At 33.4% G+C, this 25528-nt stretch overlaps 1 protein-coding gene across 6 annotated transcripts in view; it reads right to left on the reverse strand.

Moving 5' to 3' along the window:
• Positions 1-10586: 10586 nt before the first annotated feature.
• The window catches only part of ECT2 (epithelial cell transforming 2), a 59667-nt gene continuing 44725 nt past the window's right edge, over positions 10587-25528 (reverse strand). For 4 of the 6 annotated variants that reach the window (XM_073232076.1, XM_073232078.1, XM_073232075.1 and 1 more), the window contains 4 exons: positions 24419-24573; positions 16660-16767; positions 15508-15654; positions 10587-12462 (listed from right to left, as the gene is read on the reverse strand). In XM_073232076.1, coding sequence (XP_073088177.1) covers positions 12373-12462; positions 15508-15654; positions 16660-16767; positions 24419-24573 — 500 coding nt within the window. In that variant the 3' untranslated portion in view covers positions 10587-12372. The remainder of the gene's footprint in view (positions 12463-15507; positions 15655-16659; positions 16768-24418; positions 24574-25528) is intronic. The other 2 variants (XM_017666599.3, XM_073232077.1) reach the window with 1 other exon arrangement.

Genomic DNA, 25528 nt, shown 5'->3' on the forward strand with positions numbered 1-25528 from the left:
TAGGACTTTAAAAACCAAATAAATAGTTGTGTTGATGGAGGGTGTACCTACCTTTTCCTAACTTAATGAAATGATGTTAGTATTTCACTATGTACCATGATATTCACTGTCAGTTGTTATAAAGACTTCATTATGTTTAGTTGATTTCCTACTATTGCTATTTTATTTTTAGGATTTTTTTCTCTTTTAAAAAATTTTATTATGCAAATAAATAATACAACTTAAAATATAAAATGAATATTATGAGAAATACCCATATATACTATTCTGTTTAAGAAATAAAAAATTACCAATCTCAGATGTTCCCTCTGTGCTTTGACCACATCCTCTCCCTTAATTTCTCCTATCCAAGAGGTGACTGACATCTAGAATTGTGTCAACTATGCTCTTCCTTTTCTTCAAAGTGTTACCTGCCCCTAACCAAAACTGTTTTTCTTGTTTTTAAATTTATAGATAGAATAATGCTGTATCTATTTTTCTGACTTGCTTTTTCACTCAGTATGCCCCTGAAATTGTTATTGTACATAGATAATGTATTCATTTTCATTGCTGTATGTCATTAAATAATATGACTATACTATGATTTTCTTATCAATTCTGTTTGATTCTAATTTGGGAACATTATATGCAAAGCCGTTGAGTTTCTAATTTGGGAATATGATAAGCAATGCTGCACCTGTACACCAGCAGATACAAGGGTTTCCCTAAGTGAGGGTTGATATAGGTTTGGTCATGACAGCTTTATTATATAATGACAAACTGATTCTGTTCAATAAATCAATTTTTCTATACATCAATACATCAATTTATCTATCTTTGCACTAAGGGCCATATTATTTATGTCATTCATCTGGTAGAGCAATGTTCTCACCTTGTTCTTCCTCATGAGTTATCTTAACCATTATTAGCTATTGCTCTATCATGTCCATTTAGAATCAGCCAATTTAATAAATTAAAAATTCTTATTGACAATTGATAATCAATTTAGAAAATTTCCTAAGAATACTCTCTTATATTTTTAATGCCTTCTAATAAAGTTGTAATATTCTCCATGTCTTGCATATCTTGTTGCATAAATTCTAGCATTTTCTGTTTTTTGTTGCTATTATATTACTTTTTAACTACGGATTTTTATTTTAGCTAGTGTATGGAAAAAAAATTTATTTTTACTTATTGTTTCCAGAACCTTATTAAAACTCTTGTGAATTTTTGGGGGGTGTGGGGAATGGAGAAGGGGCTGTGTAGATATAAATCCCCTGTAAACAAGAGTATTTTTTTCCTCTTGATTTCTTGTATCTTTTCCCTTTTTTTAAAAAATGTATTGTCACTGCACTGGCTAGGAGCTCCAATATAATGTTTAAAAGGACATTCTTGCATTCTGATCTTGAAGGGAATACTTTTAAAATTTCATCAAGGGAGACATACACTGTAGTTTTTCTTTTGCTGTAAGTCCTTTATTAGCTTAAGGAAATGCTTTTCTATGCAGTATTTCAGTTTTCAAATGTTTTTTTATGTATTTATGGAAATGATCCTATGATTTTTCCCTTTATTTGTTAATGTGGTGAATTGCATTGATTTTGTATTGTAAAGGCAACCTCACATTCCAGAGATAAACTCAACTTGGTAATGATGTATCTTTTTTATATAATGCAGATTCACTTTACTAATAGTTAGAATATTAGCCACTTTAGAATTTTCCCATTGATAGTCTTGAATGAGATTAGACTGTAATTTTCCTTTCCTGTTCTTTGTTTTGCTATCAAGGTTATGCTAAATTCACTAAAATATGGAAAATGTTCTCATTTCAATCTGTTTCTTAAATTTGAGGTATACTTACCCTAAAATAGTCTAGGCCAAGTATTTATTTTCTTTGTAAGAAAGAATTGTAACTTTGTAGTCTATTATTTAATAATTATAGTAGCAACCAGGTTTTTGTATTTTTCATGTCAGTTTTGTTCATTTGCTTTTTTTAATTTATCAACTTCAACTAAGTTTTCAAACTGAATGGCAGAAAGTTGTTCATATTATTATAAAGCACACATACAGTTATCTATCATACCTAACACTATTTCTCTCTCCCTCAGACTTGCCAGATGTTTGTGTTACTGGTCTTCTCAAAGAACTAAGTAAAAAAATAAGCTACTATGAATTGTAGAACACACAGGTTAAGAAGTAGAATGCTGCCAGCAGCAAGCTAAGTTCCTATGTGGTCCTCATTTGCCCCCATGGAGGTTAAACTATGTTGATTTTTTATAGTAATAACTTTCTTGCTTTCCTTGGAACTTTTATCAGAAAACTCCTCAACCTTCCATAATAAAGTATCACTTTTTAAACAAGTTCCATAAAAAAATCCACTAAGCTTTTGGTTGGACTTACATGTGTACATTAATTTGGAGAAAATCCACATCTCTTTACATTATTCAATCTTTCTATTCATAAACATGTTAGAACTCTCCACTATTTTTCTCCTAGACTTTGTTGTTAATTATTCTTGGTGAGGATTTTATTGATCCTGCTTAGTAGTTGACATGTTTAAGTCCCCAGTCTTTCCACAAACTTTGAAAACCCAACTATTCTCTCTTCAAATACTGCTTTCTACTCCTTCCCATGACCTAATTTTCTTTCCAGATACAGGAATGTTGGATGTTCATATTCTATTTTTTATATCTCTTATACACCTCCTAGTACTTTCCAACTCTTCAGTGAGGACTTCTGGGTAATTTTCTCATATTTATCTTCTAGTTCATTAGTTTTCTACTCATCTGTGTCTCTAATTTCTAGAAGCTCAAACATGGTTCTTTTTCAAGTCAAGCTTTTTAAATATTTTTGAGTCATGCTAGCCAATTATTCAATATGAGTTTTTTTATAAACACATTGAAGTATCTTTTTGATTGATCCATTACTTCCAAGTTCTTGGGTCACAGATTATTTGCTACCTAAGTTTACTCTCCTCACACCTCCTCACTTCCTATTTTACTTTTGAGCTCTAATCTTCAGCAGACCTTTTATTTTCTGAAAGACAGTTTCATATGCCCTAAGCCATTTCCAATGGATAGGTCAGATTTTTTCAGTTTAGGATCTATATAGCAGGGTATTAATTCAAGATCTATAATATTCCATGATCCCAAGATACTATCTCCTTTGCCTGCAAAGAGGGTAAGGCAGGGATCCACTATAGTCCTTTAAGGCCTATATCTTGATCTTAAATTCCTCCAGCTCATCATTGGTATCAGTTTGCACTTACCACCCTGACTTTGATTTCTCTCAGTTTCTCATACCTGGTGATGTCCTATTTTTCTTTCAACCTCAGTTACATAATTATTTTTAAATAATTTTAATGAAGAAACACTTGATGTTTCTGTTAGAAAGACATCCACTCGCTACATTTAGTCATGTTGCCCAAAAGTCTTTAATTATAATTTTATTAAGAACAGTGGCTGACAAGATGGCGGCATGAGTAGGACAGTGGGAATTTCCTCCCAAAAACATATATATTTTTGAAAATAAAACAAATACAACTAATCCTAAAAGAGATACCAGAAGACACAGGACAACAGCTAGACTACATCCACAACTGTAAGAACCCAGTGACTGGTGAAAGGGATAAGATACAAGCTGCAGCCCGGCGGGACCCAAGCACCCCTCACCCCAGCTCCCAGTGGGAGGAGAGGAGTCGGAGCGGGGAGGGAGGGGGAGCCCAGGACTGCTGAACACCCAGCCCCAGCCATCCGCACCAGAGTGCACAGTGCATACGTGGGGTACTGGAAACTAGGGAAACAGGACAGTAAGACCTGTGAGTGGGTCCCGAAGCCGGCACCCCTGTGACAAAGAAAAGCGAGCGCTTTTTGAAAGACTTAAAGGGACAAGGACCCCACAACTAGATGGAAGCATCCCAGGTCACAGTCCAGCAGCTGGAAATTCCAGGGAACTCTGGGCACACTAAACCCCTGGGCAACAGCTCTGAGACCCCCTCACAGAGGTAAACAGCCAAACAGCCCCTCATCCATTACCCCTCCGGGGACCTGCCATAGCAGAGCGGCAGCCTGAGGCTGGCCACGCCCTCAGCAAGGGAGCTCCCTCCATACCTGCAGGGCAAGATACAAAGACTCAGTCTACACGCAATTGCCCAACACAAGCCACTAGGGGTCGCAGTTGTCCCAGTAAAGAAAGGCCAGGAGCCAAGTGGAAAGAGGCTTGACTCTCCCAGCTGATAGACGCGTCAATAGCACTCCACTGCAACTATCAACATGAAAAGGCAAAAAAATTTGATCCAGAGACGACTAACCCAGACAGCTTCAACATCTTCTACATCTTCCCCTGAGAAGGAACCTGGGGAGATAGATTTAACCAGATTTAACCAGTCTTCCTGAAAAAGAATTCAAAAGTCATAACCATGCTGATGGACTTGCAGAAAAATATGCAAGAACTAAGGAGGGAGATTACAGAAATAAAACAAGCTCTGGAAGGACTTCAAAACAGAATGGACAAGATGCAAGAGACCATTAATGGACTAGAAAACAGAGAACAGGAACGCAGAGAAGCTGATGCAGAGAGAGATAAAAGGATCTCCAGGAATGAAAGAATTTTAAGAGAACTGTGTGACCTATCGAAACGGAACAATATCCGCATTATAGGGGTACCAGAAGTAGAAGAGAGAGAAAAAGGGATAGAAAGTGTCTTTGAATAAATAATTGCTGAAAACTTCCCCCAACTAGGGGAGGAAATGGCCTCTCAGACCACAGAGGTACACAGAACTCCCATGACAAGGGATGCAAGGAGGGCAACACCAAGACACATAATAATTAAAATGGCAAAGATCAAAGACAAGGACAAAGTATTAAAGGCAGCCAGAGAGAAAAAAAGTTCACCTACAAAGGAAAACCCATCAGGCTACCATCAGACTTCTCAACAGAAACCCTACAGGCCAAAAGAGAATGGCATGATATACTTAATGCAATGAAACAGAAGGGCCTCGAACCATGAATACTGTATCCAGCACGATTATCATTTAAATATGAAGGAGGGATTAAACAATTCCCAGACAAGCAAAACTTGAGGGAATTTGACTCCCACAAACCACCTCTACAGGGCATCTTACAGGGACTGCTCTAGATGGGAGCACTTCTAAAAAGAACATAGAACAAAACACCCACATATGAAGAAGGGAGGAGGAGGAATAAGAAGGGAGAGAAAAAAAGAATCATCAAACTGTGTTTATAATAGCTCAATAAGCAAGTTAAGTTAGACAGTAAGATAGTGAAGAAGCTAACCTTGAACCTTTGGTAACCACAAACTTAAAGCCTGCAATGGCAATAAGTATGTACCTTTCAGTAATCACTCTAAATGTAAATGGACTGAATGTACCAATCAAAAGACACAGAGTAACAGAATGGATAAAAAAGCAAGACCCATCCATATGCTGCTTACAAGAGACTTACCTCAAACCCAAAGACATGCACAGACTTAAAGTCAAGGGATGGAAAAAGATATTTCATGCAAACAACAGAGAGAAGAAAGCAGGTGTTGCAATTCTGGTATCAGATGGAACAGACTTCAAAATAAAGAAAGTAAAAGATAAAGAAGGACATTACATAATGATAAAGGGCTCAGTGCAACAAGAGGATATAACCATTATAAATGTATATGCACCCAATACAGGAGCACCAACTTATGTGAAACAAATACTAACAATTAAAGGAGGAAATAGAATGCAATGCATTCATTTTGGGAGACATCAACACACCACTCACTGCAAAGGACAGATCCACCAGACAGAAAATAAGGACACAGAGGCACCGAACAACACACTAGAACAGATGGACCTAATAGACATCTACAGAACTCTACATCCAAAAGCAACAGGATACACATTCTTCTCAAGTGCACATGGAACATTCTCCAGAATAGACCACATACTAGGCCACAAAAAGAGCCTCAGTAAACTCCAAAAGATTGAAATCCTACCAACCAACTTTTCAGACCACAAAAGCATAAAACTAGAAATAAATTGTACAAAGAAAGCAAAGAAGCTCACAAACACATGGAGGCTGAACAACATGCTCCTAAATAATCAATGGATAAATGACCAAATGAAAATGGAGATCCAACAATATATGGAAACAAATGACAACAACAGCACAAAGCCCCAACTACTGTGGGATACAGCAAAAGCAGTCTTAAGAGGAAAGTATATAGCAATCCAGGCATATTTAAAGAAGGAAGAACAATCACAAATGAATGGTCTAATGTCACAATTATCAAAATTGGAAAAAGAAGAATAAATGAGGCCTAAAGTCAGCAAAAGGAGGGACATAATAAAGATCAGAGAAGAAATAAATAAAATTGCAAAGAATAAAACAATAGCAAAATCAATGAAACCAAGAGCTGGTTCTTCGAGAAAATAAACAAAATAGATAAGCCTCTAGCCAGACTTACTAAGAGGAAAAGAGAGTCAACACACATCAACAGAATCAGAAACGAGAAAAGAAAAATCACAACGGACCCCACAGAAATACAAAGAATTATTAGAGAGTATTATGAAAACCTATATGCTAACAAGCTGGGAAACCTAGGAGAAATGGACAACTTCCTAGAAAAATACAACCTTCCAAGACTGACCCAGAAACAGAAAATCTAAACAGACCAATTACCAGCAACGAAATTAAATCGGTAATCAAAAAATTACCAAAGAACAAAACCCCTGGGCCAGATGGATTTACCTCCGAATTTTATCAGACATACAGAGAAGACATAATACCCATTCTCCTTAAAGTTTTCCAAAAAAGAGAAGAGGAGAGAATACTCCCAAACTCATTCTATGAAGCCAACATAACCCTAATACCAAAACCAGGCAAAGACCTCACCAAAAAAGAAAACTACAGACCAATATCCCTGATGAATATAGATGCAAAAATACTCAACAAAATATTAGCAAACCGAATTCAAAAATACGTCAAAAGGATCATACACCATGACCAAGTGGGATTCATCCCAGGGATGCAAGGATGGTACAACATTCGAAAATCCATCAACATCATCCACCACATCAACAAAAAGAAAGACAAAAACCACATGATCATCTCCATAGATGCTGAAAAAGCATTCAATAAAATTCAACATCCATTCATGATAAAAACTCTCAACAAAATGGGCATAGAGGGCAAGTACCTCAACATAATAAAGGCCATATATGATAAACCCACAGCTAACATCATACTGAACAGTGAGAGGCTAAAAGCTTTTCCTCTGAGATTGGGAACAAGACGGATGCCCACTCTTGCCAGTGTTATTCAACATAGTACTAGAAGTCCTAGCCACGGCAATTAGACAAAACAAATAAATACAAGAAATCCAGATTGGTAAAGAAGAAGTTAAACTGTCACTATTTGCAGATGGCATGATATTGTACATAAAAAACCCTAAAGACTCTACTCCAAAACTTCTAGAGCCAATATCAGAATTCAGCAAAGTTGCAGGATGCAAAATTAACACACAGAAATCTGTGGCTTTCCTATACACTAACAATAAACTAATAGAAAGAGAAATCAGGAAGACAATACCATTCACAATAGCATCAAAAAGAATAAAATACCTAGGAATAAACCTAACCAAGGAAGTGAAAGACCTATACCCTGAAAACTATAAGACACTCTTAAGAGAAATTAAAGAGGTCACTAACAAATGGAAACTCATCCCATGCTAGTGGCTAGGAAGAATTAATATCGTCAAAATGGCCATCCTGCCCAAAGCAATATACAGATTCGATGCAATCCCTATCAAACTACCAACAGCATTCTTCAATGAACTGGAACAAATAGTTCAAAAATTCATATGGAAACACCAAAGACTCCGAATAGCTAAAGCAATCCTGTGAAGGAAGAATAAAGTGGGGGGGATCTCACTCCCCAACTTCAAGCTCTACTACAAAGCCACAGTAATCAAGACAATTTGGTACTGGCACAAGAACAGAGCCACAGACCAATGGAACAGAATAGAGACTCCAAACATTAACCCAAACATATATGGTCAATTAATATTTGATAAAGGAGCCATGGACATACGATGGGGAAATGACAGTCTCTTCAACAGATGGTGTTGGCAAAACTGGACAGCTACATGTAAGAGAATGAAACTGGATCACTGTCTAACCCCATACACAAAAGTAAATTCAAAATGGATCAAAGACTTGAATGTAAGTCATGAAACCATAAAACTCTTAGAAAAAAACATAGGCAAAAATCTCTTAGACATAAACATGAGTGACCTCTTCTTGAACATATCTCCCCGGGCAAGGGAAACAAACACAAAAATGAACAAATGGGACTATATCAAGCTGAAAAGCTTCTGTAAAGCAAAGGACACCATCAACAGAACAAAAAGGTATCCTACAGTATGGGAGAACATATTCGTAAATGACAGATCCGATAAAAGGTTGACATCCAAAATATATAAAGAGCTCACACACCTCAACAAACAAAAAAGCAAATAACCCAATTAAAAAATGGGCAGAGGAGCTGAATAGACAGTTCTCTAAAGAAGAAATTCAGATGGCCAACAGACACATGAAAAGATGCTCCACATCGCTTGTCATCAGAGAAATGCAAATTAAAACCACCATGAAATATCATCTCACAGCAGTAAGGATGGCTACCATCCAAAAGACAAACAACAAATGTTGGCGAGGTTGTGGAGAAAGGGGAACCCTCCTACACTGCTGGTGGGAATGTAAATTAGTTCAACCATTGTGGAAAGCAGTATGGAGTTTCCTCAAAATGGTCAAAACAGAAATACCATTTGACCCAGTAATTCCACTTCTAGGAATTTACCCCAAGAATGCAGCACTCCAGTTTGAAAAAGACAGATGCACCCCTATGTTTATTGCTGCACTATTTACAATAGCCAAGATATGGAAGCAACCTAAATGTCCATCAGTAGATGAATGGATAAAGAAGATGTGGTACATATACACAATGGAATATTACGCAGCCATAAGAACAAATCCTACCATTCGCAACAACATGGATGGACCTAGAGGGTATTATGCTCAGTGAAATAAGCCAGGCAGAGAAAAGACAAGTACCAAATGATTTCATTCATATGTGGAGTATAACAAAAGAAAACTGAAGGAACAAAACAGCAGCAGAAGCAAAGAACCCAAGAATGGACTAACAGTTACCAAAGGAAAAGGGACTGGGGGGGACGGGTGGGGAGGGAAGGATAAGGGTGTGAAAAAAAGAAAGGGGGCATTATGATTAGCATGTATAGTGTGTGTGGGGGCACGGGGAGGGCTGTGCAACACAGAGAAGACAAGTAGTGATTTTACAGCACCTTATTATGTTGATGGACAGTTACTGTGAATGGGGACGTGGGGGGCACTTGGGGAAAGGGGGAGCCTAGTAAACATAATGTCCTTCATGTAATTGTAGATTAATGATACCAAAAAAAAAAAAAAAAAAAAAAAGAACAGTGGCTGAGTTTTACTAAATTACCTGGTATCTACTGATAAATAATATGCCTTTTCTCCTATAAACTGATATAAGTCCTATCAATATTCCAAATACTGAATCACCCTTGCGTTTTTGGAAGAACACTATTTGATGCAAGTAAAAGCCCTAAAGCAGTTCAAAAGGCTCTTTATATCTTTAGCACTAATATTGGAGCTATCTGGGACACCATTCTCAATTTTGGCTTCATCATGGTGCTGAGTTGAGGAATACACTTGAATCAAACTGTTTTAGTCTAAGAAGGCTTAAGTATGAGAATATATCCAGATGTGTAATGCACTGTCATCCTGTAGTCATGATGTATGACACATGACTGATTCTCTCTTCCTTCAGACAAGAAAACTGTATACCATTTACCATGACCATTATGTAAATTCATACCACTATGTTTATTAGACAATCTAATGGTCCTATATTTGGCTAGGCTATATTTTCTTTCTTAATTGCACTTCCAGACAATTGTTAATATTTTACTTAGAATGTGTACTTCTATATTCTTAATTGAAATTAACAACTACTTTTCTTTTTAACATTATCCTTTTAAAATGTGTGTATAAAACTTACGTTAACTTCATGAAATGAACTGGATAGCTGCCAGTCTTTTTTAAGTCTGCAGAGTATGACTATTAGAATACATTAAAAAGTCTTTAAATGTTGGAACTCAGCTTTAAAGTCATTTGGAATTCACATCTTTTTAACGAGTATACATTTACTTAACTTTCTAAGTTGTGCTATTTATTGGGCCTTTAGAAATCTTTCTTTTCTTGGGCAAACTTTGGCTATTCTTTGTCTAGTTCTCCAGATTTTCAAATTAGCTATGGAGTTAAACATTTTCTTATGTTTCTTTCATATGTGATTTTTTTATGGCTCTATATTCAATACATCATGACTAAGTATAATGTACCCACAAATAGAGAGTGGGTTAACATTAGAAAATGTTTTAATATAATCCACCAGATTAATGATCAATAAATAAAACATTTTCTCAATAAAGGTTTATATTTAATATTTATACACAATAAACCATCTTAACAGATGAAGAATACATAGAAACTATCTTCAGTTGATAATTGGGTTATACCAAAAGTATCAGAAACTAGAGCAGGTATAGTTAATGATAAAAACTAGAAGCATTCCATTTGAAGTTAATTAAAATTAGTTAACTACTATATATTACCAGTGCACATCCAATACATTTCCAATTTATGCTTTATGTCATTGCTTCTTCCTGGAAGCCCCACACTCATGCCCAATAAGATGATAAAGACTACATATTTTTTGTCAAAAAAATGTGTGTATGCACATAAATAAAATTTTATATAAACTATCACAGGGTTCACTACCTCCATTCTGCAAAGTAGATTACAAATTAAAAATTCCTATCCTACAAAGAAACCAATATACATAATGCCCAAAATTATTAATGGAAGAAGGAATATGGGAGCTATCTGGGAAACCATTCTCAATTTTGGCTTCATTATGGTGCTGTGTTGAGGAATAAGTAAATAAATATTGTAAATAAATACACAATATTGTAAACAAATACACAACAGAGCAGACGTTCTGGAAGGTATTCATACTAGCCTATGAAAATTTGTCTAAAGAAATTGCTTAAAACATGAAACATTATACTCAGGTTTTAAGTATTTACAAAGTATTTAAAACTGCTTTTAAAATATATCAATAAGAGGTCATTTACTATTCAAAAGTAGCATATATGTGGCACAGAAAAAATCTGCACTGTCAGTTAAAATGTTAAAATGGATAAGTGAAAATTGTTAAACATTTGCAGTACTCCCTAAACAGGTAGGAAATAAAATACATTTAACTTATAAGAACTTGACTATTTTGTATTACTATGAAGAAAAAATTATTGTGAAAGGAAGTATCAAGGTTTGAAAAATATTTCACAACAGCAGACAAATGTATTTTAAATTTACATTTAATTTTGAGACCACAATAAAAAGTTGACCATACACATATCAATGTATTTTACAGATTAGTAAAACTGATACCAACTTTAGAATTATTTCATAAAGAGTATAAACAATCTTTACAACAATTTCCCTATTGTCTTATTCTTCTAAATGAAATTCATACACTAACAAACTAAACCAAGATTTGCTAGTGGCTAAAATACCATAAATAAACTGTCTTTGAAATAGCTACAAGTATTTACCAATATCATGTTCATGCAAAATATACATTTATTTTTTAATGTTTTTGTCCTTATCTCAATTTGCAAAAGTATTTTGTGACATTTTCTTTTAACTGTTATTCTTGATAATAAGGGCAATCTTTTTACATCCACACGCTAGGTCTTTAAAACATTTGAGAATAAAATAAACTGTAAAAGGAGTAGTTAAACAACTACTTCAAACAGCACATGTGAAACAAGACCCCATTACTTAATCAGAAATCAGTGCAAGTTTTTGTCTGGTAAGTACTATGATATCACTTAATTTCTGTACAAATTGAGACACACAAATAAGTGTTTCCAAAAATTCATTCATGGACAATATACAAAGATTTTCACAGCAGTTGTTTGGCATCCACTAATAAAACTTATTTACTGTATCATGTTGCAAAGTTGCTGGAATCATGGAAACTTAAATTATTGGCCTACAAATGAAGGGTTCAAGCAAAGAAAAAAATTTCATCAAAATCAATATTTTTTTACATGAATAACTTGAAAAACATAAGATGTTAACCTTACCCTTTCCAGAAGAAAATCAAATGGCATAGTTTAGTGTTACCTATCTTCTTTCCAGCCTTGACCAAGTGCTAGTGACAAGTACCATTTAAGTCAGCTTCTTATTTTAGTATGAGGTGCTTATAAATTTCTATAAATTAAGATTTTGTTAGAGCTTCATATCAGATGAGTTGTAGATCTACTTAACGTATGACTTCTCCTTTCAAAGAAGGAAGGAAGGCTGATGAGGGACGGAGATGGGATACCCTGTTAAAATAAGACAAGTATTTCATATTTAAAATTTTTATTTTAAAAAATTATACAGTTTAGCTTCATGATATCATTACTATAATTTATAAATGACCACAATTAGTCAAAAGATATCTGAAAATTTTAAACTCTATAAATAAATCAAAGAATTTAAAATTGGGGAGGGGGAGTGGAGAGAAACCATAAGTAAAACTATTTTAATATTCTAGAAACAAAAAACAAATGGTAGATTAGTTAACTATATATTAATTCAATTGGAATAGATATCGGCTGATGGCCAGTAGTGGTACTTAACCTCTTTGTGAAATATTAATGATCCAGTGTTTCTGGGTTACTAAAAAGGTTATAAATAAGCAAACAAGTTTTTGAGGTTAAAAAAAAAAAAACACTAGTGATTTCTTCTCAATTTAATCATAAAGCAGAATTAAGAGAAATGAAATTACTTCATGGGAAATGATTCTCTAAAATTAAGTCAGACACTCCTAAGGAGTTTTTGTATTATGTGTGCAATCCATATATATGTGTATGTAAAATCTTGCCCCATATAAAAACTGAGCGAAACAGCAGTGTTTCTGGTAATAGAGATTAGTAAGTTACTAAACTGTATGAACTTAGTGCCTCAGATGTCAAAGTTATATATTATCAGATTTAACAGTAACAAAAAAATACGCACAAGAATAACAAAAATCCAATAGTGGGTAAAAAATCAAAATGAATTAATTACAAAGAAAGCTACTGTTTTATTTTAACATATATGAATAGCTAACTGTAACTAAATTTGGACACAACAGGTTAGCTAGCTGTAAGTTCTCTTCAACAAGGTAAATGAAGTGTTTAAAGAGCGAGGTTGGTAAAGTATTACCACTCATACAACGAGATGATTTAAGTAGTTAAAAGTTTACATTTTTGTCAGGTGGATCTTTTATGATCTGTCATATTACTAAAATCATAAATTTTATATAAATGCCAGAGGTCTAAGATTAAGAATCAGATTTAGAATATAAATCCACTTTACATGACAATTACTATTCTTTAAAAATATCATTTTCATAAATAAAATTTCTAACAGGACTGATTCTTCTGGACTTGAGTAGATTACCTTACAACCATATTTTTGTGTGCCAATATGCAAAGAAAGTCTATTAAGCCTAAGTGTTGTGAATTCAAACCAGTTATAAAGTTGCAAATTCAAAAGAACCCACCCACCTAATAAGTGATTCAGTGGAGAAAGAATACTTTTTTTTCACAAACACAAATTTCAAATAGCTAATAAGCTCACATTAAGCTTCACGAAGCTTGTTTCCATTACTGGTTGGCATTATCTCCTAATTCTTCAGAAATGTCAAAGATGACTTGCACAGAACTCTTTTTGAAATTTGAAAAATCAGTATTTCCTTCTAGTATCTCTGAAAAACTAGCTCGTGAGGCAGAATGGCGTATAGATTGAAACCAGGAGTTTTGAGAGCGCCCACCCATAGAGTTTGAGCGCTGAACATAAACATGCTTAGTAAATCCCATTATATTGCTTGTGGAAACAGAATGAGCAATCTGTTAGAACAGAAATAAGCAATTGAGATGAGGACATGAATGTCATATATTTTAGGTACTTATTTATACTGTCTACATAAGTGACAAAACCATAAATAATATAAATTTTCTAAAAATTTTCTAAAAAATCCAATTACCTCCATTTGAAAAGGAATGATGTTTATAATAGTTATTATAGATGTAGGCAATAAACAAGGGATAGTACTTTAGACTTCAAAAAGTTTATAATCTGACTTTAATAAATGAATGCTAACTATATAAGTCAATTTTGATTCATCTTTCATTGATCAAATTTCTTTGTATATATTTATATTATCAACTAAGTATAACTTCTTTTTCATAGGAAGGTTAACCATAATAAAAAATCTCTATGAAAATATTCATACGTTGAAGCTGTAATTCTTAGATGTATTAACTACTTAGTTTTTTTTTAAATACCAGTTTGTTCATATTATGTGCCTTGTCTGTAAAAATTCTGTATAATAAAAGGTAACCACTTATTAAATACTAGAGTTTCACTATGCGTCAGGTACTCTTCAAAGTTCTTTGCATATATTATTAACTTATTTAATCCTTAAAACTACTACTTTAGATTCACTTAACTGATAGTGAAATTGAAACAGATCCTTAATAACTTGCCAAATCATACAGCTAATAAATAGCACAGCCAGGATTTGAACATGTGAGTTCCACAGTTCATGCTTAACCACTTAACAATTAACCACTATTCAAACTCCCTCTCAGTATATAATCACATCATAAATGTGTGTGTGCATGTGTACTTAATCCTTACAATAACACTACAGGGTAAGTACTATTAAACTTTAAACTTTTTTATCTGAAAAAATAAGGATAAAAGAATATGAAACTTGCAGAAGGACATACAACTAAGTAGTGGCAGTCCCTTGCTTTTCTTAACTTTATTAGTAGGTTGGGTTAATGATAATATTACAAAGAACAGACTCATACACTTAGTGACAGTAATAAATGTTAGAAAATTCCATAAGATTAATTAAATGTCTAATAATTCTGACATTATTAGCAATTTGGACTGTTTCATTAACATTTTAAAATGTACAAGTGGACTTAGAACCCATAGAATCCTTTGAAGTTCATAGCTTCAGAGATTATATTCTACTCATCACAGAAATAGTAAAGGGAATAAAACTCAGTCCCTGCTATATTACAGGAGCCAATCAGTATAAACAGAACCATCATTATTTATATTAGTTAAAGTAACAGGCCAGATTGAAATGTTTCTTTTCCTAGCGATTTTCAAACATACCTCAATCCCAATCAAATTTTATATCAAATAAACTACATGTTAAGTATGTCTCTCGTTCATTAAGTTTTCTCAGTGACCTTTACCCAATTAAAGAGGTTAGAAATTTAGAGATATATAAAAGAAAAATATACTAAGATTTCCATCTTTAAAAAGTTAACAACTTCCTTATCAACTCCATAAAAGTCATTTGGTCCATTAAAGTCACTTACTGCTAACGATGATGCACTAGAGAGACGACTCATTCTGTGCTTGTCATTGCTGGGAGGACTTCTTCCTTCCACTGAGCTCTGGGCTGTCAGAAGAGCCCTTCGAAGAGCTCTTTTTGGAGTTTTGGAGAAAGAGAATGCTCGTGTGACCTAGAGTTAAAAAGAGTCACGACTGAAGAAGCATAGATAAATCTAATATAACTGATAAGAACTGCACATAAACAAAGCCAAGGACACATAAGAAGTTTTTCTACAAAATAGTGTATGGCAGAATTAGAAAAATCTCTTGATGAGGCAGAGAAAAGTGTAGTACATTGTAGACTATTCCATCTTACACTCATAGAGCAATACAACACAGTCCAATGAGAGAAAGAAAATGGGAGGAAAAACCTAGCCAGGGAGAGAAGAAACTTGGATTTTTATCTGATTCTGCTAAAATTTAGCTGTGGAATCTTTAATTCAAAACCACTTGAACTTCAATTTCTTTACTGAAAAAGTGAAAGAGTTCATTTGAATCATCATTTAAACATTTTTATCTATCCTGAACCATACATGTTATATATTGGGAGGCACAAAGATGATTAAAGAAAGTACAAGGCTTCCCCTCAAAGGCAAAGCAAGCAACAACAAAAAAACTTGTAGACCCAGCAGTGGACTACAGCTGCAGGACTCTCCTGGAACACTGAAATACTAGTTCTTTTAAAAAGCCCTACTACAAACATTCTTGACATAGTTCTCAACAAATCTGATAAGGTAAGTGATCTTCATCATTAAAATACTGAAACATACTTATGGTCAGGAATAGATCCCAGGTCTCCTAAACCTGTCATGTACCCTTTGATGAAAAATATCTAAGGTGATATTTAAGATGAATGTACACATATCTATAATCTTTATCTAAAACACCATCAGTACATTTCTACTTAAGTACAATTCACAGAAGTCTCACTATAACAAGAATAGGAGGGAAAATAGGTTGTTATAATTTCTGTACTAAACAATTCACTAATGAAAGCTATTATTTCTGTGGGCCATTTCCTTAAACCAAAAAACATATAGACCATCTTTACACTGGTGTTTATGCAACATCATTTTAATATACTCTGAAAAATACATTTTGGAGATATATTACATAATAATTCCACTAAAACTCACCTTTTTTGAAGTCTTTTTAATTGCTCTCGATGCTCTACTCAGTGTACTGTCCATATCTTTTGTATTTACTTCAAAAGATTCTGGATTAGCAGTATAAATAAGATTCTCCTGTTGAAAGGAACACCTTTTAAAATTACCTCAAAATAAATAAATAAATATACAATTGTTTCTAAAATCAAATCTCTAAGCACTTATATACATTTGGGTGTGTGTGTGTGTGTGTGTGTGTGTGTGTGTGTGTGTGTGTATACATTCATATATACATTAATGAAGTTACTCAGGATGAGCTTATTAACATAATTTCTACTATGAAATATACTAATTTAAGGATACTGGAAAATAAGGATCTGGTAAATGAAAAATTCTATGCAAGGGCCATGGACACCAAAGCAATTGGAAAAGAACTCAATTTAAAATCTTATTAGCAATTCTAAAAGCCATGTTAGAAATTTAGCAGACATAATACTTAAATATAAAGTCCAGTATCACAAGCACTTTCCTTACTTTCTCCTACTTTCCCCCACTTTCTTCTTCTTTTAAGATTTAGGCAGATTCTAAATCGGGAATTCTGAATCTGTGACCAAGAGTTCCTAGAAGTGGCAATGGGTAGAAATATGGAGGTATGCAAACTCCCTGAAATTATACGCAAAATTCTGTATGTACATAAATAGAAAGTAAATTCTTCTGAGGAGAGGAATCATAGCTTTTCTTACATTCTGAAAGGAATTGGAGATTTCATATAGGCCAAGAACCACTGACCAAAATTAACCTTAAATGAAAAAAACTAATCTCCATGTACATGCAAAATATTACTTACTTAAATTTTGTTTGGACTTTCAGAAGAAACCAAGTTAGACAAAATGTTTTTGCATATTCCTATAACCAAATTCTCACTTTAAATGTATAAATCTAGGCCATGAATCGGCACATTGCTTCACTAGCACTATAAGATTCTCCTCCAGCAATATCATTCTGTGGCTAGAGAAACTTTTATACAAACTTATAAATGTTGGTTTCTCTGAAAATGTCCTCATCTGCAAAATGTAGAAAATATCTGGTATACCTAACCCATAGTAATCATAAAGCTAAAACAAGATGATACACAGCAGTCTTTAGAAATGAAATATTAAGTTATGAACACATGGTATTAAATATTATATTCTATGATTATAAATGCTTGCTTTGACTCTTCACCACTGACATCCATATAGACAGCTAAAGTTATCTTAGAAGCTAAATCTTCTTGGAACAACCTAATCTACCATGCAAGTTCTAGATCCTGTCTTTCCACTTGATCCATTTGCTAGATGACCCATAGTTGCTTATTGAATCACAATCAGATAACAGTACTGTGGTCATCAGAATCTTTTAAAAATAATGTTACAATTTTTTTCTGAGTTAAAAAAATCATACCTGTTATAAAAAATGAGAAAGAAAATTTTTAATAAAAAAAAAAATCACCCACAACTCTACTAAGCACTTACTACTGACATTTTGGTATATTTCTTATAGATATTTTTCTATATGAATAAAATTTTTAAACAAAATTGGAGTCATACTGTTCAGCTTTGTTATCTTTGGTTTTTCAATTAGCTGTATATACTATGGATATTTTTTTTCACATCATTAAAAATTCAAAGGAATTACTTTTAATGTACAGCTAATGAAGTCTCTTCTGATTATACTAGAATTTTATCATTCTTCTGTTTTTAAACATGAAGTGCTTCTACTTTCTTCTTAAGAAACAAACTATTAAAATAGCATCAAAAAGAATAAAATAATGCTTAGCAATAAATTTGACCAAGGAGATGAAAGACTTATACACTGTAAACTATAAAATGTTGCTGAGAAGGAAATTAAGGAAGACACAGATAAATGAAAAAAACATCCTGTGCTCATGAACTGGAAGATTTACTATTGTTAAGATGTCAACACTACCCAAAACAATCTACAGATTCAATGAAATCCCTACCAAAATCCATGCTTTTTATTTGGCAGGAAAAGTTCATTCTAAAATGCATATAGAAATCCAGTGGCTCCCAAATACCCAAAACAATCTTGAAAAAGAAAAACAAAGTTGGAAGCCTCAAACTTTCTGATTTCAAAACTTGATGCAAAGCTAATGTAATCAAAACAACAGTATTGGCATAAAGGAACAGAACAGAATGGAATGGAATAGAACAGAATAAAGACAGGAATGGAATGAAATGGAATAGAATAAAGACAGGAATGGAATAGAAAAAAGAATAGAAAATTCAACAGGAAAAGGACAGTCTTTTCAACAAATGGTACTGAGAAAACTAGATACCCACAAGCAAAAGAATGAAGTTGGACCTTTACCTTATTATACCATACCCAAAAATTCACTCAAATGGATCAAAGATAAAACTAAAAGAACTAAAACTTTTCATAGTCTTAGAAACACAGCAAAAGCTCCAAGAATTGGATTTAGTAGAGCTATCTTGGATATGACACCAAAGACAGAGGCAAGAAAAGAAAAACAGACAAACTGGACTTCAGAAAGTTAAAAATGATGTGCAAAAGACACTACCAACAAAGTAAGAAGGCAACCTACAGAAAAGGAGAAACTGTTTGCAAATCATAAATTTGATAAGGAATTAATATCCAGAATATATAGAGAATTCCTAAAACTTAGTATCAAAAAACAACCAACTAGATTCAATCTAACTATTAACTTATATGGATATAAGATTGGGATATATATCTCATTTTCTCTAAATAGTTAACTATTTAAGCACTATATGTTAAAAATCTTATTAAATTGTTAAGGTTCTACATTTATCATACAGGGAAGTTTTCTTTCAAGTTCATCTATCCTTTCCATTGATTAATCTGTAAATTTTTGAATCAGTGTGATACTGTTCTGATCATTGTAAATTTTAAAACACAATTTAATATCTCATAAAGGAAGTACTGTTTTCTAAATTTTCTTATTGCTGCTCTTTCTTTAAAAATCATCTTTGGAATTATTTTGTCAAAACCAGAAGTTTCCTATAGGATTTTTAAGGACTGCAATCAATAGACATTTTTATGCTAGTTAGCATTCTCCTTCAGGAACATCAGTCTCTGTAGTGCAGTTTTCTTAAAATAGTCTTCATTTGTTACTTATAAACTATTTCTAGATTTATACTAAAATCTCCTAAGTTCATACCAAATTTTATTGGAAAGAAGGGCTTCATTTCCTATACTTTCTAGCTGGTTACTGCTAGCATAGAGGAAAACTTGGTATGTATATATTTATATTTTATTTGACTACTTAACTAAACTCTAAGTTCTAATAATTTTCTATTGGTTCTCAATTTTCTAGACAATCATACTTGCAAAGTAACTCTGAATAGTTAACATTTCTTGCTAATCCATGAGAAACAAAGTAGTCAGGACTGATTCAAGCTCTGCTTATCCTGTCTTCTGCATCCCTATTCAAATAAACCTGCAAGTTTCCACATCATTAAGATTTCCTACTTCTCATAGTAGAGGCATCACATTTCCTATATTGTTGTACATATGGCACCATAAACCAAGCACAGGTGTAACTTTAATTTTATGAACTTGATTTTTGTTTTCATTTCATTTAATTTTCAATTTAACTTCATTTGATTTCAATTTGGATTTCATTCAATCAACAAATACACACTGAAAACCTACTATTTGATATGTTTTTTATGTTCCTAGATAGAGGCAAATTCAGAAAAAAAGATGTTTTGATACAAATATGTTTTCCTTCATTACATAAAGATGAAGTGTTTCCTTTAGCTCTCTACATAGAAGAACATAAATAGGGCAAATCACACACAAAATTGCAAAGTAGGGTAAACTTATTTTCAGTATTCCTACACTGTTTTCTATTGCCTTTTTAATTAATTCCCATTCCCTCTGAAATAAAAAACCTTTCTTTCTAATCTACTCCTCTAAATTCCTAAAATAAAATAAAAATGAAATTTATACCACAGAGAAAACTCATTTTTAACAATATACTAATATAATTCTGAAAACATTTTATGACTTACTCAAAGAATTTGAAGCATTAAAGACGCCTGGGAGGGGAAGAATTTCTTCAATCAGCCTCAAATTCATGTGTACCCAAAACTAGTTTTAAAGACAATCTGCTAAGTTTAAGATTAGAAATTAGTAATCAATTTCTAACACTGAGATATGTGATATTAATTTCAGGAGAAACTGAGCTTCAGGTGCAGATTTTAGAGGCCTAGTTCATGAATGTTAATTCACAATTTTCTAGCATTTCTGACATCGTCAGTCAGTAAGTCCACCTACATAGTGAGTTATCAGGCACTGCTTTCCCTAAGCTCTCCTCTCCCACTAGTCCTCACATTCACAGATACAAAAGAAAAAAATACCTAGTGTCATTGTGTCCCCTCCCCGATGCTGTGCATCAATCATTTCCTTAAACTCTGTAATCACGTTAATTTATAACTTAGATCTTCTGATAGTAAAGTAGTGCAAATAAGACATTTATACTGATTATGACTATAACCAGAAGAGCAATTATACTTTTTTTTTTTAAGAGGTAGGGAGCTACCTTTCCAGGTGAGGTAGATCACTGCAGACTTTGTGCCGTCTGCAGTGCTAGGCCATGCCATTTTTTTGTGATGGTATCATTACTACACAATCACATGAGCAACATTGTGGTTACTAAATTCCCCCCATTATCAAGTCCCCCCACATACCCCATTATACTCACTGTCCATCAGTATAGTGAGATGCTATAAAATCACTACTTGTCTTCTCTGTGCTATACTGCCTTCCCTGTGCCCCCCTTCTTCATTATGTGTGCTAATCCTAATGCCCCTTAATCACCTTATCCCTCCCTTCCCACCCACCCTCTCCAGTCCCTTTCCCTACATTCTTAGGTTCTGTGAGTCTGCTGCTCTTTCTTTTCTTCAGTCTTTTCTTTGTTCTTATACTCCACATATGAGTGAAATCATTTGGTACTTGTCTTTCTCCACCTGGCTTATTTCACTGAGCATAATATCCTCCAGCTCCATTTGTGTTGTTGCAAATGGTAGGATTTGTTTCCTTCTTATGGCTGAATAGTACTCCACTGTGTATATGTGCCATATCTTCTTTATTCATTCATCTACTGATGGACACTTAGGTTGCTTCCATTTCTGCTATTGTTAATAGTGCTGCGATAAATATAGGGGTGCAGATATCTTTTTGAATTTGAAAACTTCTTTTCTTTGGGTAAATTCCTAGGAGTGGAATTCCTGGGTCAAATGGTATTTTGATTTTTAGTTTTTTGAGGAACCTCCATACTGCTTGTGACAATGGTTGAACTAATTTACATTCTTACCAGCACTGTAGGAGGGTTCCCCTTTCTCCGCATCCTCATCAGCATTCGCTGTTCCTAGTTTTTTCGATGTTGGCCATCCTAACTAGTGTAAGGTGATATCTCATTGTGGTTTTAATTGAGCAACTATACTTTTAAATATAAAGCATATTAACTCTATTATAAACATCATTGGCTCAGAAGTACAACCTCTTTTCACATTATGTTCTATCTTCAGTCTACTTCTCATATAGTTAAAAATTCTAGTAACAAGTTTAAAAACTAAGAATGAATATTGCTATTCAAAGTAGTCAGTGGTAATCTGACCAAGATGTAGGAAGAGCTCTATTTTTTTTTAATATAAAAGAATTAGTGGTAAAAGAACTGAATTGTTGCATAGGGCACTTAATTTTTTAGTTCTAACCTATTCAAATTCAAGGGAGGAGAGTGGCAAACCTTGCTTAAATTGATTTGTTAAATTATACTTGTGATTTAGAGGTAGGAAATCTGCAATGGCTTCAACATCATATATTGACATCAAGCAATATATGAACCTTAAGAGTATGTACCATACAGTTCAAGGGTACAGGTTGGTAATCTTTAAATTCTCAAGTATCAGAACACAGGGTATCATATCCATGGGGAGAAAAACTATCAGTAGGGTTTAACAAAGGATAAGGAAAACTGGATTCTAACCTTAGCTTTAGGCTTTTAGTCTTGGTTTTGCATGTAAAACAATGAGATTAGATTAAATTAACCTGAAAATTTTTATTCTCAAATCATTTACAAATCAGCAAGATGAATGAAATAGTTCAGAATAAACTAGTTGTACCTATTTTATTAATTATGTAAGTTCCAACTATTTAAAGCACCAAATAATGTACAACAGGTGAAAAACTGATTCAAAGAATCAGATTTTTATATCTTTTACATCTTGTATATCTATATAATACATTCTCTTCAACATGGCAAATGTTCTCAAATGGTAAGACATTCATTAACTTAGGGCTTTTAAAAAATTTACTATGTGTAGTATTTTAAATGTGAGAAAGAGCTCAACTGAAGTCACTATCTCAATTACAAACATATTTCTTAATTTCAGAACTTGAAAGAACTTTGTGGTTTAAGATAGTGCATAAATATTTGCTGCCATCTTGTGGCTAATATTACCTTATGAAATTTTTTCATTAGCTATTTATATTTTGGTTTTAGGACTATTAGCCATCTTGTGGCTAGTAATTCAATAGATTTTATTTTAAGGAAATTTTCCATTACCTTTCTACACTGGACACATCTGGAAAGGACTGCATAAGCCATCTAGTCTGACACCATGATAAATGCATGAGTAATTTCTACAACAGGCAGTCACTTTACTGCACGGATCTATTTTATATACAGATATCCAGAACTATAAAAAAAATTCTTCCTTATAATGAGCATTTTTGTAAATTTTATAACAAAAGCTGTCTCCATCACTTTTCTGTTTTATGCACTAGAATTGTATTGTCCTCTATGAACCTTTTTGTGGAACAATCCTTTAAATATAAGGACATATTCTTGGCCCACAGAAATTTTTAAAAAGTAGCAGATCAGAAAGCCTGTTGTTTAAACATTTATGTAGGTGCTTTAATCAAGTATAATCTACTACACCTCAATATTTTCAAAGTCAGACTTAACTATGATAAACATTTTATTTTTATTATAGAAATGTCCAAGGCAACCTCAGTTATAGCACTTCTGTAACTGAAAAGGGTCATTTATCAATACATTCTCCTCTATGTCATCTGTGCAAAAATAGATCTATACCTATCTATCACATATGTGTTTCCCACACATGATGAAGTAATCAAATTATCTTTTAGGGATTTAGATTTCATCTAAGATATGCTACAAGCTACCCGACTTCTAGTGAGTCATTTAACTTCAGTAATTTTATTTTCCCATATATCTTCACTTCAATCTGTACAGGAGAAAGATAATGAATATTTATAATGGCATGTGATTCTAAGAAGATATATTGAGAGAACTGGATTGGCAACTTGCCTGAAAGGAAAAGCAAAGCAACTTGCTACAACTTACCCATTGCTTTCAGTAAGATGAAAAAACAACAGAACAAAATCCCCTTTATTTTACAAATAGCCAGGTCAAAAAACACCAATGAAAATCATGGATACCTTACATCAAATCCCAAGAGCCTCTCTAAATCACAGCCACAGAAGCTACAAGGCTATACAAGCCTATCTGTAATCTAGAGACTCAAAGTAATGTTTCATGTGTTTACACTTCTAAAAATCTTTCCCAAAACAACCTATTAAACCAGTTTTCCTCAATACACACAAAACTAAGACTCTTCTACATTCATAATTAACAAATCATTAGAAATGTAAAGGCTTAGTCTGAATGCACTGCCATGGAGTTTAAACTTTCATTGTAAGTGGATTAAGAACTTACAGCATCTGCTTTACAAATGGTGTTGGCTACATGTCGACACAGCATCTTCAGCCAGTTTTCTTTTGGAAGTTCCTCTGATGTCATCTGAAAGCTGAGCAGCACATTTGCCGGCTCTGTTGGCGGCCTCACCAACAAGGCAAAAGCATTATGGCAATCTAAGGTTCCAGAATAAGCATAAACATTGTGTTATTCTTTGTTAAAGGACAGAATCATACAAGTTAAGTTCCCTCAGAGCAACAAAATTCCAATGAAATTACCTTCTCTACCCTTCCTGTTCTTTCTATTTTTAATTGGACAAAGAACATCACCATAGTACACTCAAACATTGGAAAGGATTATAGTAGTAGTATGTGAGGAACAAAGATGATAATGACATTAAGCAGCAGTATTTTCCATGACATATAATATTTTCTATGGTGTTTTTAAAATAGATACATCATTTCTTAGAATTTCAGAATTTGAGTTTTAAATTAAAATGGCATTATAATAATTTGATGACTCAACCTTAGATCTAGTTCAAAGAAATAAAATGTCCAAATATTAAAATTGTTACAAAATGTTTTATAACTAAGATGCTAAAACAGAACCTATTTTAAACAATTATTATAACCTCTAGTTATAACCCCCAAATATGGAGATTTAAATAAATGTACTATGTAACCCTTGATACTTCCAGAATTTGACAAATGAATAAAGAAAGCAATGTAAGTTGTAGTTCAAGTTTTAATTATTTCTCATAAACTCAAGGCCTTCCATCATTAGAGGACAGGATGAGTAATAGAACCAGCAAACACTGTAAAAACATACACCTAATATCCAAAATACAGCTATGCACATAATCTCTAGATGCCAGTTAAACAGATGATACTATTTTTGGTAGGTTAAAAACTTTTGGCAATTTCAGGCCTTCAAAGAACTCTCCCTAACACTGTCACAGTTGTAAGTAAAAGCTCTCCTTTATACACATTTGTCCCATGTCAAGTTTACCATAGTTACTTGCATTTATTCATGCACATCTACGATTCCTGGTCATATCCTAAATATATTCCTAACAATGCAGGCATTACCAAAAAAGCAAAGTATAAGATGTGGAACATAGGTAATAGAGTG

The sequence above is a fragment of the Manis javanica genome, chromosome 3 (assembly GCF_040802235.1).
Source record: "Manis javanica isolate MJ-LG chromosome 3, MJ_LKY, whole genome shotgun sequence".
Taxonomy (NCBI): Eukaryota; Metazoa; Chordata; class Mammalia; order Pholidota; family Manidae; genus Manis; species Manis javanica.